The sequence below is a fragment of the Apaloderma vittatum genome, unplaced genomic scaffold (assembly GCF_000703405.1).
Source record: "Apaloderma vittatum isolate BGI_N311 unplaced genomic scaffold, ASM70340v1 scaffold2582, whole genome shotgun sequence".
In the NCBI taxonomy this organism is placed as follows: Eukaryota; Metazoa; Chordata; class Aves; order Trogoniformes; family Trogonidae; genus Apaloderma; species Apaloderma vittatum.
The window spans coordinates 78,841-100,204 of NW_009701730.1; the positions used below are offsets into that span (position 1 = coordinate 78,841).

Consider the following 21,364-nt stretch of genomic DNA (forward strand, 5'->3'; position numbering starts at 1 on the left):
ATATAACATACGAATTATATGCTACTAATAATATTTCACCATTTTGTGAAAACACTTTATAAATTTAAGGGTATCATTTAAATATCTCATAATATTCAAGCAAAAACAATGGACAAGAAAAAATAAGTCTCTTTAGATTTGATGTATCTTCTCAGCTTAATTAACACAAGCTTTCCCTGTTTTAATTCACACTTAAGAAGCAGGAATTTTACTCAATTTGCTAATTACTACCTTTTCAAGCTGTTCTCCTGAAATAGATGGCAGCCTATCACACTATGAACCCAAATTTATGTAGTTACCTCGAATTACGTAATTGTCCAAAGCCTCTTCCATTCTTTTCAGTGCTTCAGCTCTATTAGAGCCATAGGTAATCAGCTAAAGAAGTAAAAAAAGGTATTTAAGTTACCTAACTTCTGCAGTCACAATAACATTTCCCACACATCACTGTATCTGCGTTTCAGAGGCCCTCTAAAACATGAAGAGAAAACTAAAATTTCTTAACCCATTCAATCAAAGAAGGCCAATCACTTCTCCTTCATAAAACTTAAAACATCTAAACAAGCCACCTTCTTTAAGGTGTACAGAAAATTAGAGCAGAGGTTCAGTATCTAGTTGAGTCTCTTGACTTCAAATGCCCCATCAACACCTAATATATAAGTGCAAATTTTTTTGACAAGTGAACTCTGGCTGTCATGTCCTATTTTAATTTTACCAATATGTTACTGATGAACAGAAACTAACAATAAGACACTATCAACAATTTCTTTCATTCCTTATTTTTGGAAGCAAGAATTATTGAAATTTTAGTTTTTGGCTAGGTTACATCAAAAAAAGATAGACTGGCGGTATCTAAGTCTGAAAGTAATAGTTTCTGTTTAAATCAATCTTTTTAGTGATCAGGAGCTGCAGGACAAATAACCATCAAGTCAAAAGATTAAAAAATATTGTTTAGAAGTGAAAATAGAAGTTCCTCTACTCCACATCTTCCTTCACTTCTTTCACATTATGGCTAGCAACTTTAAAATACTGATTTACTAATCCTTGAATATAATCTCTCTCATTGAAAAGATCCCTGTTTAAAATACCCTGTTTCATACCTTTAGAATATTGAAAAATAATCATCAACTCACTTTTGAGATCATAGGATCATAATAAATGCTAATATCACTTCCTTGTTGTATGCCACTGTCAACGCGCACCTTCAAAAAATAAGAAGTAAAAGTAATCATATATTAGGAAGAAAATGAAATATTTCAATGTGAGGATGAAATCTATCCAGCAGGCTTAAAACATAACACCCATGAAGATTATCGCATAATTTTTTCCCCTTGAAAGACTAGAATAATTATTTGTTTTTAGAGAAGCTGGAAGCAGGGAAGGGGAGCTTTTTTCTCCACCAGGAAAAATTTTTGCAAGTTTTTCTCTCCTTTAAAAGAAACACAACTTCAGCTGATAGTAAAAATTCTCTTTTGTTCTCCTAGAACACACAGTGAACGCATTAAATTCGATCTACCAACAGTGGTTCGGTCACACACTCTAGACTCCAGCTCGGAACGTATCCAATTCTGATTTAATCCCTGTAATAAAATACACTTGTAATTATTTTTCTGACTGACACCTGACATGAAGGACAGCCCTTACAATCACATCCTTTCTGCATCTATATGTAATCACGTCCCCCATGTTCTGCTCCAGCCTTTCCGAGGGCTCCGGTAGGAACACGAGTAGGGAGCATTCAGTGGGAACTTTGGAGCTCTGCTTATCAGCTCCGTAGGAAGACTGATCCTGTGGTTTTCATGTCTGTAACACTTTCCTTCTCTGCCTCACCCTCTCAACTGTAAAACATTTTTTATTTCTTTTCTGTTGCTGCTGTTCCCCTGAGGCTTTAATGTTTACACAGCTTTTTCCATGGCTTTGCTTTGTAAGGACACAGCCCCAATTAAAGCTCTGATTCTGCAATATTCATGGAAAAAAAATAACACAAGTTCAAAAATTTCTTTTGAAGAGGCTGATTGCTGTTAACCAGCCAACAAGTCAGTTAGTATATTGCTGATTCTTGTTTTCATCTCTCAGTTTGATTTCATCACTGTAGCAATGAGGTTAGCCATACAAAACTTTTCAAATGAGCAATTTCTGGGGAATAAATATTTATTAAATTGCCGCTTTTGAGTGCTGGAATCTGAAATATTTTTTAAAAACTAATCAAAATAAGAGTGATAAACGCACTCAGGGGTTCATAAGGATGGAGGGCTCTAATCAAAGCTGTTGAAGCAGCAGGGCTCCGATACACCGCACTGTAAAAGGGGTGGGAAAGAGGGTCCTGGAATCTCACTAAAATCTTCACCTGTGGGAAGGAACCTTTGTAATAAACAGCAGCTCATCTGTCTGCAGCAAGGCAGAAAAAGGTCAATGCAACGGCTGTTAGGCCTTTAATATTTTAATTTAGGCAATTATCAAGGGACCACATGTAGAACCTCTTGTCTACAGAATCCACATGAGGGCACGATGATGACTTTATTATCCAAATGACATAAAAAGATACCCTAGGCAGGTGTACTCGCTTTCTTCAGTAAAAATCACTGACTAGTTTTTCTGACCTTATTTTTTTTTAAAGTACTTATTCATGTTTGTAATTACATATTTACACCTACACATTTATATATTACTTCTTACATATTTCTGTTTATCTGTATAGCATATTATTATTCATATGTAAAGGCACTTCTGTAGCATTTTTACATCTTATCCGAGTGTGCTTTATCTCTGCTTAACCAGGCCCCCTGCTACCCATATCAGGTACATTTAACAGCAGCTACTGATGAGCAGGTAGTTCAGACATATCATGATTACAGACAAAACATGCAGCGTATTTCCCAGTTCCCCTTCTTGTAACTCCTAAACCATCCTTCCTCCCATGCAGGAAGTCAACACATACATTCTCATATTCAAAAGAATTCACATACTCAGCCTCAGATAAATCCCTTGCACATGATATTTTTTGTAATACTCCACAAATATATACATATAAAAAATATATCTATATAACGCATGGAGGTATTGCATACGTACTCCACACATACTTGAATTATACTACGACTTTTGTCTCCAAAGTAGGACCTACAAAGTGACTGCATACAAGTGTTCAGATGTGCCTTCCATATGTATACATGTGCATATAAGTATTTATACTGGTAAACCATATTTTGACAAAGAAAAAAAACATGCAAAAGGTGCATAGTTCAGACTCACAGTAAGCAGGTTAGTCAGACCTTAAAGTTCATGTCGGGCTTCTGAGGCTACCAAATACATGCTCCACCTGCTTTATGTTTCTGTTCATATACCACGATATAATTTGTTCTCACTTCTAAGTACAATATCTTAAAAATTGAAGAAGTTACAGTGAGAACTTAAAATTCTTTTAAAACTACTGTGTCATATCCTTTTTTAAAAAAATAAAAATCTGGAGTCCTCTGTAGAAATTTTCACAAAATAAACTCAAGATGACTAAAACAAAAAAATGACAGCAGAAAAATATATTTACCATCTTCACTTCTCCCTGTGATGCTTCTATTTTCAGTGTCTGGTAACAGTAGGTGATTTTATAAACTATATGGTGTGACAGAACTTAATGAATATTGGATGAAAAAGAAATCCTAATTCAACAGATACTTGCTATAATGTGCTTAACTTGATAAATAATAGCAATACTTATGAGACCTCCAGCATTTACTTCCACTTAACACATTTCCTTTCTTTTACTCAGTATTTAAAATATCAAACAAAGGCTAGGATTCAAGACCCTACTGTATCCTACAGATAACTGGTATTACAGCCCCAGCACTTTTATTGTTCTTGTACTACCACTGTGTGTTATTTCACTAGGGCAACAGTAAACTGAAAGACAAAAAAGCTTAGAAGGTGAACAACAAAAACAACCGCAATAAAAAAAAAAAAGCACAATCTATATCCCAGTCTTGCAATTAGTGGATCAAATTCCACTTCCCAAGATATAAAGGTTCTAGAATTTCTCAGTTCTTTGCCCTATCAGAATCTAATCGGGTAAGAGTCATTAAAAGACCAAATTGATCTTTTAATTAATTAAAAGACCATTCTGGCACAGAGCAATGCTGGAGCTCTTCAGATCATGCTAAGGTTGCACAAGAGCACTGAACAAGAACACTCACCATCATAATATGGGGTTTTGTGGTTACTTATCTGAAGCTTCATATCAGAGATGGAAACAAATTTGGTATTTACGAGTCCCATGTTCCAAGGAAATTACAGGCTACTGGATACAGAGATATCCAGTACACTCCTATCTAAAAGGAGGGTGGCGGGGGGGAGAGGAACACCAAAACCCAAACAACCCACAACTCACTCAGCCATGCACAGCAGTTTCATCAGCTTGAGCAGCCAACACACAGCCACAAGTAGACAATCGAAGCTAACAAGACACAGAAGAAATGAATTGAAAAACGTATTTGACAATAGACTATTCGCAAGCTGAATTCTCTGTGACGCATGGTGAGTCTCCATGAAGTTTTTTTTAAGCCAACTTGTTGGCAATTCCAAAATCTAAAACGCAGAAAGCCAACGCTGTCGCACAACGGGCCTGTAACACTGAACTTTTTTAGGCATATTAATTTTGTTCTTAGCAGCATGACGTTCTGAGGTGAGAAATCAGTTTCACGGTGGCAGAAAATATGTATTAAGACACCAAACCATGAGTGTCTACATAAAAATAGAGGTTCTATTTTTAATACAACAACAGAAGCAAACAGAAAGAGAACAGCCTCGGCACCCCATATGAGCTCCTCCAAAACATTGCTCTGAAGCCTCCAGCGTAATTAAAATTTCTTTCCTCGGTACCACGAAGGACCACGTGAAACAATCAGGCATCTCCCACCCTTCATTTTCAATTCACCTCTCCCCCTAAGCACAACTCCCAACCCACCCCGTCTACCTGACAAGTGACAGCCCAATCTGATTAAATGCTTGCAAGGGAGGGGACTCATGGGCCTCCATGACAGGCCAAAAGTGATCACCATGGAGATACATAATTACAGCTGTCAACGCATCTACTGTCCTGCTGGCATCAATTTGATTGCTCCCAGCAATAATGATAGACAGAGCTTAGTGTGCACTCTCCTGCACCCAATCACTTTATCTATTCCGTGGTCCATTTAGCTGACATGCAACATTCACACAAGCAAATAACAGCAGTAAGCAGAACATTTAAGGCATTTTAATTGTTTTTTCTTTGTACGGATGGCTCACGAGCACAAATGTTATTACATAAAACTCCTGCTGCAGCATTAATTGAAGAAAGATTTGGTGGGGCAAAGACTGTAGGGGGTACAGTTTGTCCATTATCACTTGTACTTTCAACAGGTCTCACGTTTGGAAAATTGCAAATTGCAAAAACTTGCAAGGGCAAAATGTTTGACATCCTGTTAGCTATTACAACCTGGTGAAAACTTCTAACAACCACTGGAGTACTCATTATAAATTCTTATTAAATACACTCTATGTTTCATTAAAAAAAAAAGTTTAGATACATCCAATGATACCGTTTTCCCCTCATCTCCTCTTTAAGATCACATAACGCTGTTAGATCTTCACAAATTTTTTTTTCTGCTTTCAAGCTTTGAACACAGCTTGAAGCCTTAAAGACCAGAAAGGGTCAGGTCCCTTCGGCAAGTACACGGGCAAAAACAATTTAAGAGGTGAAATAAATCATATATCCAATAACATCTCCACATTTAAGATTCCTCCTGTAATCTTTCACTATTTTCCATGCCAGCAATCAGACTGAACAAACATATTCACAGATGCTAAAGCCTCGTCATTCCATTAACTGACAGTGTCATGTATATATGTGCTTATGACTCAGACTACCTTGATTTTACAGAAAGGCTGAGTCCTTGTTCTCTAACACCTAGCAGAGAACACTGTTTGTTGAACAGCCTTCCATATAGTTAGACTGTATCCTGAAATGTGTAATAAACACTGTAACAAATTTCCTCTTTACAAAGCTAAACAAAAAGCACTGTCCATCTCTCACTGGTTTCTTAGTTCAATATGCTTTAAGAGATGACTCAATGTTTCATTGTCCTTTCTAATCTCCATGGTATTTTTATTAATGCTCTGTTTGAAAAACTGTTACAGAATGTAAAATATTTCAACAGATAATCATTTCCCGTTACAATCAATTTTAACATTCTAAACCCAGTTTTCAAGCATACACTTTTAAGCAGTTTTCAGGTTGCACAAATAAGTATTGCCATGTCCTCGCTGGCTCGTGTCCTCTCCCTCCCCAACCCTGCTCATCAAAAAGCTGGAAAAAAAGCCTCGGTTTACAAAGCTGCTTAGTATTTATAGTTTTTGTCTGTAAAAGAGACACTCAGCACCTATGAAAACCAGAACCAAGTTACTTACGCTTGGCAAGTGCAATGGTTCCTGATACTGAGACAGTCTGCCAACGGATGGCAAGCCAAAAGATTTGTAGGGGTCCTGAAATAAAATTCAACATATGAAAGCATTAAACTTTTACACATGCAGAGAATGCAATATCAAAAAGCTTAAAGTCTAACAAAAACAACTGCTGGAGTAACTTTGTATTCTTCCCCAGAATTACTTGTGTTGAAGTACATTTCTTCATCCACCTAACCCCTGCGACTCCAAATAAAGAACTGGAAGTACGTTAATTCTCTCACACCACAGTCAAAGAGCAGGGAAGAAGTGCTCTGCACACGGCTACAGTACACCACCAAAACATAAAAAGATAACATTTTAATTTGCTACATTGTGCCCTGGAAGAAGGATGGAAAAGGATTCAGAAGGCTAGAGCTGAGAAGACAGTGTAAGGAAGAAAATTTCAGAGACAAAAAGGGCAGTTAGAAATTGAATTATCTTCAGAAATCAAAAGGATCTTAATGCCTTTGGACATCTCCTACATAATGTACTATCAATATAAACTTAATAGGATGGCATATAAATATGTGGCTTATAGAATAACCAAATTTGTGTCAAAGTAGGTGAATCCATTACTTAAGATTCCCTCACACTTAACTTGTGGTTTTTAAAATCCAAGACAAAAAGTCCAAGCATCAGTTACTCCTGGCAAAAGCCTACAACTCAGAACAGCTTCCATGCCAATCACAGGGCAAATATTTATTTTTTTAACAAAATAGTCCATATAACTTATTATTAGTTGAGCAATCTGACAGTAATGTGCATGTCATGAAGAGAAAGAAAAAAAAACAATATGAAGTAAGATGCTCCGAGTCACAAAAGCCACAACAGTTAGCTGAGGGGAAAAAAACATCTCAAGGTGCTAAATTATTTTTGAAAAGCAGTTACTTAAAACGTTCCCAAAAAATTGAAACTAGGCATGGTTTTTAATTAAGAAATCTTGATTGCCGTATGTCAATTGTGACATTAGTGAAAATCACTATCTCAAAAAGATGATACCGTAGAATGTCTTAAACATGCTTGAAAATGGAGTTTATATTTTAATAAGCTTTTTTAAGGTGAGATAGAGTAATGTCATAAGTATAAAGTTACTGTCTTTGAAGGCACTTTGAAAATTTATCCTATATACTGTATTTTCAGAATACATGTAAGTTCTTTTTCAACAACGTATTAAAATCTTCTAGCACAACAAAAAAGCCATTGAATTTCAATGGCCTTCTTAAGTCAACAAGTTTCGAGTACATGAACTAAGAGACCTGGAAACACTCTCGCACTACATCATTAAATGTGAACAGAAGATACAGCCAACATCCTCAGAAATTAACCTTACTTATCTCCTTTTATCACTTTTAATATTGATTTTCAGAAAAAAAAAGTGATTTTGAAATACGCAGTTATTTTTAAATACAAGATAAAAACTCTACAATTCTACAACAGCATTTGCGTTACACGCCCTAAATCACCACTTCCGTATGATAGTCCTTGACTTCACCTTGACATCCATCCACACTTGGGTATTATTACTCCACAATTCAACCACCCGCCCTCCTCCCCATTATCACTCATTTACCTCAGCATAAACTCGACATTCAACCGCCCAGCCATTGATGGGAATATCAGCCTGTTTGTGCCTGAGAGGGTAACCCTTAGCAACACGGATCATTTCTTGGACTAAGTCCAGGCCGGTAATGCATTCTGTGACGGGATGTTCAACCTGCAAGGTCAAGAACTGCCAGTCAGTAGGTAACAAAAACAATCCCCCCCAAAAAATATCCCTATCTGTAAACAAACACGACTAAACAAGAAATTACAACAGCCAAAGAACAAAGAATATGTTCCCATCTTAGTCTTTTTCCCCCGAAAAAATCTACTTGACAAACTCCAGCAATCATCTTCTTTGCAGGAAACCCCATAAAATAACATAATTAGCAGAATACAATACCCAGAAGCAGCATACAAAAGGAAGACTACAGAGAGCACCTAGGACGGTTTGGGGTTTTGCAAGATTAGGTTGAGTGTTGTGGTTTTGTTCATTTATTTTACAAATTCAAATGCACCTAGTGACGATGAGTTAATTTTTCTTTGTTCAGAAGCCTCTCCCATTCGGTTTCGCTTTGAAAAGGCTCACGCTGGAGCCATAAACGCATTTTAACTGAAAAACCTCAAAGTAGCTGATAATCAACCCATTCTGCTACACTTAACATGGCACGTACAGGAGCCGCTTACAATTTTCCATAGAACTAGCCTACCCTAAATCTCACCCATTCGCCTGCTTTCACTAACCTGTCCTGACAAGCAACCAGATTAGCGTAATCTTGCATCAGCGCAGTGTAGCAGAAATGAGCAGATGGATCCTTCCTTTTTTTTTTTTTTTTTTTTCTTTTCCCCCCTTGCCCAGACTTATCTGTTTAGTGCTTAGCATGCACAATAGCCAGGCTGGACCAGCGGAGTCGCTCTGCAGCTCTCAGCAAATTGCTGCTAACGGCTTGGGATGATGCTGCCATGGGAATACCCGTCGCTCGCACTCACCCCAGCATGTGCGTACAAGCATGTACGCGTGTGCGCTCAGATGCGCACACACATTCCCCCCTTGCCCAGACTTATCTGTTTAGTGCTTAGCATGCACAATAGCCAGGCTGGACCAGCGGAGTCGCTCTGCAGCTCTCAGCAAATTGCTGCTAACGGCTTGGGATGATGCTGCCATGGGAATACCCGTCGCTCGCACTCACCCCAGCATGTGCGTACAAGCATGTACGCGTGTGCGCTCAGATGCGCACACACACAGGCGCTTCCTCCTCCAAACAGGGACATAAACGGACACGTTGATTAATGTCAAAAATAAAAACTCCGACACCTTTAACTAGCCACAGGGCGGTAAAAAAGCACGCCAAAGACAGGAGGGCACACCGTGAAGTAAAACGCCAGGTGTGCTAAATGCGTGTTGTTCGCACCAAGACAGCCATAAGGCTTACCATGGCCGAAATTAGGACAGAACTGCCATTTTTCTTATCAAATGCTTATATTCCCAGGGCCAAAATACCTTAAGAAAACATACTTCACAGGAGTTTCTCTATCATGAGATGTCATACCACGTACATTTTGCGACACGGGAAAAGGTCAGTGACCAAACCACTTGTCTGTCTTCCATCAAGTACAGGAGCATTAAGGAAAACATTCAGTCATTATAATAATCTCATGGCTTATCAGAACGAGAAGATGCTTTGGTCTTTAAGAAAAAAAGCTTTGTAAAAATAAACAGATGGCACCCATAATTAGCCCTGTGTGTGCGCTGTGAGTTTGTTTAGAGTTTCAACAACATTTTAAGACGTTTTGACATAATTTTAATGACAAATCATCACTGAAACAAGCACCTATCCTTTGAAGGATAAAAGTGACATTGAAATAGGAATCTGATTATACAGTTTAAGGATGTACCTTTGGGATTCAATCGTGATTCTACCTAACACATGATGTTCTCCAGCATGTCAAGCTTAATAACAGTATTTGGAGAATCTATGAAACATCTTAGTGTCTATCCTGCAGTGTTAAATTGAAGCAATTCAATTTCTATTAAGACTTTAGGTTTCTATTAAAACTCCTGAAGTTTTAATAGAAAGTTACTTATCACATATTCATGTTAGGACAAGAGAATTACTCTCTTGTTTTAGAATTTAAGTCTTAAAAAATTGCCTTCGAGTTTAGAACACATCTGGAATCCTAATATTCCAGATAATTAAAATACAATTTTTTTATCTATTTCTTTTGACAAAGACATTTGCATTATTTAGTTATACTGTCATTTTTCTTGGATAGCAATTGGCATTCCAGATTCAATAGCTTCATTGTTGTTTTCAGCTTTATTGTTGATGATCAAAATAGGATGGAATGTTTCTGGAAAGAAAAATATTTTTGTTGTTTGGTTCTTACGACTCACAAACATTTACTTAATCCATTCTTCAGTACAGATCTTTGACTTAGTCAATATTTTCTTCTGTTTCTTCAAAATACTCCCTTTGTGTCTGCTCACAAAACAGCATTCAGAAAATATGATGAACATTTTTTGAGTTTTTTTCTGGGATGAGGAGAAGTTGTTCTGCTTTCTTTTAGGACTGTGATTTGACTAGTGTTGTTTAGGCATAATGTAGACAGTACCAATCATATCACTAATTCTGGGCTACCATTTAAAATGCATTTTAGTATACATCAAGGCCCTCAGATGCCCAAAATGAGGTAGTAAAAAACCATTTTAACCTTGAAATTCTAGTTTATTTGATGTATTTTTTACCTTTCAGTAAAGTGCACAGCTCAAACTACACTTGTTTTAGCATTTGCAGTTTTCTTTTGGCAAAGGAGGGCAGAAGGGGGTCAGTATTTTTAGCATTACACACAATATGCTTCAGCACACAGTATAAAAGGCAATAACAAAGCACTAAATGACATAATCCTGGTTCAACACACACTATGCAATGAGGTTTTAGAGGTGCAAGAATCCACACACAGGGAGGCACATGCAGGTTCTAAAATTAAAGCTCTAATCTTTGAGAAAGCAAGAAAGGAAAGGGGTTGGAAAAGCAAAGAAATCAAATCCCACTTCTACCTTCCTTCCCCAAACAAGCAAACAGGTATCACCATTCCCTGATTACGAAAGCTCTACACTTATCGTCACAGCTGTTTGACTAAGGTAACTGTTGTATCTATTTTTAAATCCTCATTAAAAGCTAGGCTTTAAACACTTTCCCCCTTTACTTCTAAACCATCTACTCCAGGTGTCACTCTTGTTTTGCCCGCCTGTAGTACCTTCTACTATTAATTTTCTGTTATACCTCTTCTCCGTCAACACCCTTTATTTCCTATTTATAGACACTACATCAAGTGCTCAATTTTTAAAGAGATGAATGCAAACATGCTCACAAACGGAGCTGGATCACACTTAGTTGATCAATTCTTTGAGCTCTGGGCCACACTCAATTTTGTAGTCAGCTGATCCAAGATCTTGCCAGGGAAGCCCCAGTCAATAAGGTAAGAACTAAAAATGGTATGGTTATATGACAGCAAATAAATTTACGCATTACCTCTGTCCTTAACATAAAGGGCAAAACCAGACATGTTTGCAGCAAGCAATCTACAGGTCACAGCTACATCAAGGCAGCTGTACCCTATTTTCCAGAGGACAAGCAGAAAAATCAGCAGTAACCCTCAATTAGTTAGCTGCCAAAAGTATTGTCTTCACTATCGGTTCCTTTACTTACATCAAGTCACAAGTCAATTTATAATAAGTCATCATATAAATGCACTGAAGTACAATACATACCCCCTTTAAAAAGTCTTACTTCCTCACTTTCTGTGATCCACACGCATCTCTTTCTCTGAAAAATGCCACTTAAAGTCCTGCTTTCAAGTCCACAAAGCCATAGTTGTTATGGTCAGTAACACCCATACAGGGTAAAGTGCTTCCCCTTCATACTGGATCTGCTCTTCTTCAGGTACCTAAAAGCAATCAGACTCCCTGCGAGCATCACAAGTGTTTTTGCTTCCTTAGCCTCTTTCAGCTTATACAACAAAAGACGTGAGTGGCAAAGCCTGTAAGAAAATAGTTAACTATGTCCATAATAACCAAGTCCCAGTCTACAGATGGTAAAGCAGGTACAAAAGAGCTTGAGGAACCCATCAAGATCACAGCCCAGTTAGCATCTGCCCCCAGAATAGATTCTGCTAATTCTCCTCCTGTTCTGTGACTGCCAACAATCTTAAAAGCTTTACCACACTGGGGTTCATCCACAGCTACAAAGAGAGTCATGCAGTTTTTATGAAGAGTTGGAGCTAAGAGTGAAATTAGCAATGACTGCTCCCCTTATATTCAGGGGAAATTGTTCCAGGACACATTTTTCTCAAGACCATCAAGGTGCTCAGATCTAACAGCAAACACTTCTGGATACTCTCACAGATTGCCCTCTTGCCCCTCTGTGCATAAAGCATCGAGTTACTCACACACCAGTTGGAGTATTCGAGCAGACCACAGTGACCAAAAAAATCTAAATTTCAGTAGAGTTAAAACTACAGCCTATGTCACCTCAACTCCTGTAAGTCCCTAGGCTGGTGTCATATACACCTTTACATTCAGATAAATAATCTCAAAACTAACTTTCAACACACACTTCAGTTTCCAGGAAACATGATTCACCTGGAGTCTCATGGGCATTTTTGCCGCAGCCAATCCAGTATCAACTGATCCAAACCCACCAATTTACAGATATTCCTCCAACCTCCTTTATTTCAGTAAGTCTGGTTTCTATTTCAGAGAACTGAACAGCAACAAAGGTGCACACATGTTCTGCTCTTCAGGCATGCCAGCTTCCCAACTGCTACGAGCAGGAGCACTCTGGGGTTACACCTCCTTTCTGTAAAACAGTTCACATGGATGTGGGGATTGGGAGCACACGGTAAAAACAGCAGCTTTTGAGAAAGGCTGCTGGAGAACTGACAAATGTTGGAATAATGTACAGAATGAATGGACAGCATGCAGGAAAACATAACCAGCAATCTCCTATATCGTCCTTCCCTATAGATATAGTACATAATGGAAGTTGCTGTTCATTTCCCTATTTACTAGTACACGGTCAAAGAACCGAGTGCAATCACAACTACAAAAATGTCCATCAACTAAGATGCTTAGGTAGACTTCTTTTATTATTTCTTAAGTAAGATGTTGCAGAAATAAAAACTAATGCACCAGCACTGGGTACAAACTAATTTTTTAATCATAGCATACAGTAACTTCAAAAAAAATATTTAATCTACTTCCACATAGGAAGCTATCTTCCAGTTACCATTCATTCAGTTTTCTCAATTTTTTCCCTGCAAAGATTTGTTTATCGTACCAGATAGTCATGCTAAAGTGTGCCTATGAATACTGAATGTGCCTTTTCTGTGTTTTAAACGAATAGCACACACTTTATACCAGCAAGTTATTTAGATCACAATTTCAACACAATTTTCATAACTAACATCCTACACTTCAAAAGAAAAATAAATCTTCCCATTAAGTAATTCTACACAATTTCCTTTCCACTGTATACTCCAGAGAGGAAAATAAACATGCTTACACTTTCTTTCCTAAAGATGCAACTCCTGTCTTCGTTATATTTAGCAGCAGTACTAAAACCCTCTCAGAGCCTCTCAGTTCAAGGTAGCTCTGGTCACACCGCAGCCCTTCTTGGGTATTCTTTACACTAAATTCACCAAAGGAAAAAACTAATGTACCCTTTGAAGAATGACCTTTTGTTTCACTACTTACCAAAAAAAAAAGAAAAAAAAAAAAGAGGGGAGCCTCCTTTTTCTTTACCTTTTTAATAGTATTCTATGATAGTTATGTGGCAATGTTGTCTCTAAGATATCACTCCATGCCCTGGCAGCACCGCTAATGGCATCTTTCAGATTCAATGACTTACACAAACAATGTCGTTCTCTTCTGTCAACAACAATTAGCAATGCTTTTCTGTAGTTCTTTTCGAAAGCCTGAAAAGCAGACAACCAGTAGCTACATAATGGAAGTTGCATTAGGAGGCAAGAATGTGGCAAAAATCTGGTTAACTGTTGTCGGCTGACCCTCTTGTGTGAAGAAGTGTTGTTTGGCAGCAAAATCACCTTTTCTTTCGGTTCTAAAAATGGCCATGAACAGCTGGTATAAACTGTGTGCAGAATGGATTCTGGTGGGCTTAGGGGATTGGTAATGGGATAAGAGACCTTTCACCTTTAGGTCAGTAGTTCAAATTCGGCCCAGGTTAGCAGCAATTGAAAGTCTTTACCATCTGACACTGTTTGTTAGCCTATTTCAAATGACTGAAGCAAAGTGTCACAGTAGAACAAGATTCCACTATTAAGAAATATGAAGACTCTCGGTAAACGGTAGGAACAGTCACTTGAGAGCTTACTTTGAAGAAATCTACTCCTCTAACTCCTGACAGCCCCTTTCACTGCTCCCGTACTCCTGTCCACCTCTCACAGCTCATCCTCCCAGCAGCTACACGCAACCGAGGCAGCAAAGCCACCGCTCGCCATCCCACGGGTCTGCTGCCAATACCCAGGCATCCACCTCTCTCCCGTGGTTTTAGCTGGCAACCCAGACTCAGCTCATCACTCAGTTATTTATATTTTGCTGCTGCTGTTTATACCATGTAGCTGCAATATTTTGCAGCATTTCTCTCCTTCCCTGAGCAAACACACGGCAGGTGCTGCCTAAAGATACGCGGCAGAATGAAGATACCATTAAGAGACTGTCAGAGCTGTTTGAAAGAGGGAGAGCTCCAGCCAGCCATCGACAGGATTTCTACATGCTTCTAGACGTTTCCCAACTTTAATACTTTCATGATTGGACAAAGAGATGAAGAGGGAGGTAGAAAAATATGTTGAATGTAAAAACTCTTCCTTGTCTTTTATACCAAGCACAGCCCATTTAGTACAAAGACAAAGCTCTGGAACATAACATTTTCCAGAGATCAGTAAAATCTGATTAAAACAGTGGAAGTGATGAACAAAAACCTTACCTCTGCGTAGTGTTTTACAAATGTATGGAGGTTTATTTACATGCACCTTACACCTCAGAATCAAGTTACTTTAAAAGAACTTAAATACATTTATATAAAATACTTTCACTACAATTAACTGTTAAATGAAACATACGGATATGCCATTTGTTTTCAATAGATCTCTTACAAACACAGAGTATTCTACAAAAAAGTTATAACAATTCTACAAAAAAGTTATAAAAAGCTGTTATAACAAACTGCCACATGAGCAGAAAAGTCACTGCTACTGAAATTAAATTTCTCAACTTTGCTGTGTCGGATACAGTCCACGCAAATGACTTCTTCGATCCAATCACTCTAGGGAAATTTGGCCACATTTTGAGAAGAGCATGTGCACTTGTCACTTAAATTGCACAATGTGCAAAGGAGGTAGAAGTTCAGGAGCAGGCCCGAGACAGACATACAAACTGTATTCAGGGTAAGTACTCTCCTCAAGATTGCTCATTGGCTTGAGGAGAATTGAGAAAAGTGCAACGAGAGACACTTCTCATTTTGAGATGCTACAGCCTTCTAGAATATGTGATATTTTCCCTTTGCTGTCACCAGCTGATTCATACGTAAGAAGCCTAGCCACACTGCATACCCAGATGTTAATAGATATTCTTTATTCACAGCAAAGGTTGAACAGCTATAAAGAAGCAAATATTAAACATCTGGTCTGCCTCAACAATTCCAATAGTAGTAGCTGCCTGAAAACCACTCCCAAAGCACCCCGAATGACAATGTACAGAAGTTCTCTTGTAGCTGCTAGGGCAGATATTTCTGTGTTTCTTTGTGAAAAGCAAGAACAAATCATTTTGTTATGTAATTATCCAATCTCATCAGCTAGCCTCTGCAAGATAGCAGAGAAGCAGATACAACAACAAGTACACTGCCAACAGCAAAGTACAAATCATTCTAGCTGAATCACTCAGAGAGAGTGAAACATCTGTAATAGATTTGCGTAGCATACAAGAGACACAATGGAGCTGATTCACCAACTTTTTTTCACTTTTCAACCTCATATTGTATTGCAGTAACACTTAACACAAAAATTAAATAAAATATAAAGTTCCTGTAAGGTGCTACTTAGACTTTTTTTGCAGAAGTATATAACAGAAAAGGTATATTCCCAAAGAGTTCTCCAAAAAGACAGGCAAATAATAACACAACTCTCAATTACTGCAAAATAATTTACAAAACCACTGGAAGATACCTTGACAGACATATCAGGTGAAGGGAGGGGAGAAATTAGCAGGCAGTGCAAAGTATTAGGCACTATTTAGTTAGCTTTACAGAATTATATTCCTAAGTCTGTATCTAAAGTAAAAAGGCTACAGCGATCTGATTTAGAGATTGTCAAAATATTAAAAACAGACGCAGGAAATTGCACAGTTTAGTAGACATGTTCCAGTGATGCCTACAGGTAGCTAATGCACACTGACAGTGACCTTAGGAGCATCATTTATGCATCGGATGTCCTTCATTTTGGAAAGTTCTTCCAACAGTGGAATGCTCAATGAAAACAGGCAACTGAGCCTGTTGGCCACTGTTCGCCGTTAGAAAATGCAACAGAAAAAGGCTGAAGCTATACAGGGACATCTGGAGATTCTCCTGGTTCTGAAGTTAAGTCTGGGCGAGCTTCATTAGGGTTTCTATGTTTGGCCCTTAATAGAAGGGAGCAAGAACAAGATGTTAGTTGCATAACTGGTAGTTGAACAAAAAGTGAAGCTTGAGACCTGGGAGAAGTGACAGATCACTTGGGTAAGTCTAGGGAAGAATCCAAGAAAATTACCATTCACCAGCCTCAAGCTGAAATGCTAATTAGAGACAATACATATTCAGGAGAAAGGAATTGGAGAGTATCTGCACAAGTACTACAATTTAAGATTAGTAAATTTCTTTAAGAGTTAGAAAGGACGAGTCTGCTATTGTAGGGGATTGTCAAACTGCTTAGGCTATACTCTAAAAGGAGTCTTTTAAAGTCCTTAAAGATGGAATCATGAAAGCTTTCTTACTGCATAAGTGGAGACCCCTACAATTAAGCAAGTTTGACATTTGGGACTTCGAACACTTACCAGTATGTATTGCAAGGGATGGAAAGAATGGAAAGAAAACAGCTTAAAAATAAATTGTAAAAAAACCAATCAACCCAAGGATATTCCATAGCTAATTCCATTTAAGAACTGATAGAAAATAATACACTACAGAAAGGAAGTGGTTTTGAACTTCTGGTATGTTATAGAATCATAGAATGGTTTTGGTGGGAAGGAACCTCTAAAGGTCATCTCCATCCAATCCCCCTGCAGTGAGCAGGGACATCTCTAACTAGATCAGGATGCTCAGAGCCCCATCCAGCCTGACCTTGAATGTCTCCAGGGATGAGGCTTCAACCACCTCTCTGGGCAACCTGTTCCAGTGTCCCAGTACCCTCATCGTAAAACATTTTTTCCCTATATCTAGTCTAAATCTACTCTCTTTTAGTTTATAATGATTTCCCCTTGCCCTATTGTAATAGGCCCTGCTAAAAAGATTGTCCTCGGATTTCTTATAGGCCCCTTTTAAGTATTGGAAGGCTGCTATAAGGTGTCTCAGAGCCTTCTCTTCTGCAGTTTGAACAATCCCAACTCTCAGTCTGTCTTCATAGGAGAGGTGTTCGAGCCCTCTTACCACCTGTGTGGCCCTCCACTGGACTCTCTCCATGTCCACGTCCTTCTTGTGTTGAGCACTCCAGCGCTGAACACCACACTGGGGACTCACCCGAGCAGAGTACCACAGCAGAATCACCTCCCTCAGCCTGCTGCCCATGATGCGTTTGATGCAGCTCAAGATGCGATTGACCTTCTGGGCTGCAAGTGCACATTGCTGTCTCATGTCCAGCTTTTCATCCACCGACACCTCCAAGTCCTCTTCTGCAGGGCTGCTCTCAATCCCTTCATCCCCCTGTCTGTGCTGATACCAGGGATTGCCCTGATCCACACATACGACCTTGTACTTGGCCTTGTTGAACCTCATGAGATTCTCATGGGCCCACTTCTCAAGCTTGTCCAGGTCCCTCTGGATGGCATCTCTTTCCTTCAGCATATCGACCACACCACACAGCTTGGTGTCACCTGCAAACTTGCTGAGAGTGTACTCAATCCCACTGTCTATATCACTGATGAAGATATTAAAACAGCACTGGTCCCAGTATGGGCCCCTGAGGGACACAACTCATTACTGCTCTCCAACTGGACACGAAGCCATTGACCACTACTCTCTGGATGCGACCATTCAACTAATTTCTCATTCACTGAACAGTCCATCCATCAAATCCAACTCAAATTTAGAGAAAAGAATGTTGAGGGGGGGATAACAAAGGCCTTACAAGAAGTCCAGACAGATAGCATCCATAACTCTTCCCTTGGCCACTGATGTAGTCACTCCATCACCGAATGCCCCTACGTTATGCAGAAAGACATTGTCATGGGTTTGAGTCTGATGGGTTTTTTTGTAAAAAAAGCGGGTGTAGACTCATGCAAAACTTCAAGAGCCTCCCTTACTCCCAGGTAGAGTTGGATCTGCCTCTGTCCAGGGTCAGGCCAATCAGCACCTCTGCCATGAGGGTATTTAAGAGGCAACCCCATTTTTCTTTTCTCTCTTTTGGTTTTATCTTGTCTTGAGCTGTCCTGTCTTTAATGTTATGGAGTTTTTCTGGTGGAGGAGGGGGAGGTGAGAGGAGAACAAAGGAACATTGCCCTGAGAAGAAAGAGAGGGAGAAGAGTCCTACAGAAGGAGAGGAAGAAGGCTGCAGTGTACATTATAAGATCTACTAGTGACCACATGAAATGTTGCAAACATTCTACACTGTGTCAGCATGCTTTTACCCAATTGCATTCCAGTCACAATTTGAATCTCATGCAGATTGCTGGTGGGTTTATTGCTGATATACACATATTCTTCTAACCACCCTCCTAGCAAAACACAGCAAGCAATCATCAAAGTTTAAGAAATAAAGAAACTTCAGGGACCAGTGGGGAAAAGCATCAGAGCACAGTGTCTAGCCACTTACTGTGAACTCACAGTGGCACTTAACAGTGACCTCTTGCAAGGTCTTTAGGTCAAGTGTAACAAAGAGCAAAAGCTCTGAACGCTTGAGTGCCGGGCAAAGGCTCACTGCTCAAAGTCCTGTATACACAAGCTTATTTAAACTACAAGATCTTTTATGTTCAGGGGAAGCACTCACATGCGTCAAGTTAGTTATGTGTACGTATTTGCAGAACTAGATCCCTAAGTATGGAAGGAGGTTATGTTCTGCTTTTTCATTTAACATTTTTTTGAATCTGTAGAGCTCTTTTTCTTACCTGAAGTCTAGTATTCATTTCTAAGAAGTAGAAATTCTTCTTGGAGTCCACAAGGAATTCTACTGTTCCAGCAGAGGAATATTTTACTGCTTTGGCAAGAGCTACTGCTTGCTCTCCCATTGCTCTTCGAGTTTCAGGGTCTAGAAAAGTGCTACAATATAGAAGCAACACCATTCCTCAGTTAAAAAATTAATATTAATTATTATTCAATCATTTAATCTTCTGTTTAAACCATCACCAAGACAGCATCATTACTTAAGTTATGGAAACATGTCAAGATTCTCAAATGTATGCCTTTATATTTATATTGCTCCTAAATTGATATACTGCATGCTCTGCAATTACCACTAATATACAGGAAATACATGTTAAAGAACAGTATTCTCTAAAATATAAAATAACAGAACACCACTTTTTCAGAAAATATCTCTAATAATGGAAGTTAAATTAAAATAAATACATACAAATCCATGATATTTTTAGAAGGCATATCTATTTGCAAAAAAAAGTTAACTAAAATATCCATCCAATAGAAATATGAGTGCCAAAATACAAGTTTTAAGAGGAATTTACCTTTTGAGTCTGAATTAAAACAGCATGGCCATTTCATTAATATTTCATGCTATAAATAAGTTTTGGAAATTAATTAAGTATTTATTTGGAGTTCTGTGACTAAACTTGTAATGAGGAAAATCTGGGCACTCATAACATAAAACACTGTCAATGCTATAATGACTTAAGCCTGTATTTCCTCTCTCAGCTTTACTTGTAAGCTGAAGCCCAGCTATCATTCCTCTCCACAAATCCCAAACACTCTCAAGGGCACCCAAAGAGCAGCACAGACACCACTGTGGGAGTCCCTGTGACAGCTGCCCAAATGCCAAGCCTTCTCACTCTAGGAGAACAGCATCCCGCTTCCATTGCTCCAGTGAACTGAAGACTCAGGTAGGTATACATTCTGCTCGTTACTGTCCTCAGTACTGCAAATTCGGATTGTTAATTTGGAGCTAGAGGAACTTCTCCGGCTTTCCATCAAAGCTGTGAAACTGGTTACCCCTCACCCTAACACACTGACTTTAAATGAAGGACAACATGCAGCTGTTCACCTTATATAGACTTAGAAATATGCTTATTATATTTCTGTGGTGGCTCACATTATGCACATAGCTAACATTTTTAAAGTACTTTTGTAATAGAATAGGAACTCATTTCTACCTTACCTTTAAGTTACTGTTTAAAATAGCAAAAGTTGGGTATTTTTTGAGGTGTCTTCAGCATTGCAAAGGAGCAACCAGAAGCCTCCACGTATCTGAACTGGCCCCATCAAAGTCAGAGAAGCTCCATCATAGTCCCAGGACTGCGCTCAGGCAGACACCAGTGCTGGGTGAGGACTGCCCTGACAGTACTTACTGTGGCCTTTTGCACTGAGATCTGAACTCACAGAAGAATTAGATGCTTCTGCCACAACAAACTGTATTTGGCATAACATAAAGAGCAAGGAAGTACCTAGGCAAACTGAGAGACAACGGAATCCTTCTCTTCATGGAAAAGTGGTACTTAGCACCTACATCCTTTCAGTGCCCACACAGGCAGATTCTGATGGACAGTAGGGCATGTATTTTCAGAGTTTCGGAAATAATTTCTTTCTTAGCAAACAACAGGATCAACAGGAAAAAGTCAAGTCTCATCCCAAGAAACCTATGAGATCCTACATAGATCAAATTCAAAACCAGAAGATATGCAAAACTGTCATAGCTATCAAAAATAGACAGTCGTAACATAAAAGAGTTTCATATTTATTTTGATTCTGTAAGAGGACTACATTATACAAAATCAACAATCTACAATCCAATTTGGGGGTTCTGCAGGGCTTTGATCATGAAAGGTCAATGAGCGGATTATGAAGAACAGAACCTTTTCAGTATGGGCTTCATACTCTGTTTCTAGAATAACCATTATTACTTCTCATATGGATGAAAGACA

The 21,364-nt window shown here is 38.7% G+C and overlaps 1 protein-coding gene across 1 annotated transcript in view; it reads right to left on the reverse strand.

Moving 5' to 3' along the window:
- Positions 1-21,364, reverse strand: part of LOC104281293 (propionyl-CoA carboxylase alpha chain, mitochondrial-like) — a gene marked incomplete at its 5' end in the record, with an annotated part of 95,835 nt that overhangs the window by 47,291 nt on the left and 27,180 nt on the right. The window contains 5 exons of the mRNA XM_009879240.1: positions 300-375; positions 1,131-1,199; positions 6,439-6,513; positions 8,045-8,188; positions 19,382-19,532. Coding sequence (XP_009877542.1) covers positions 300-375; positions 1,131-1,199; positions 6,439-6,513; positions 8,045-8,188; positions 19,382-19,532 — 515 coding nt within the window. The remainder of the gene's footprint in view (positions 1-299; positions 376-1,130; positions 1,200-6,438; positions 6,514-8,044; positions 8,189-19,381; positions 19,533-21,364) is intronic.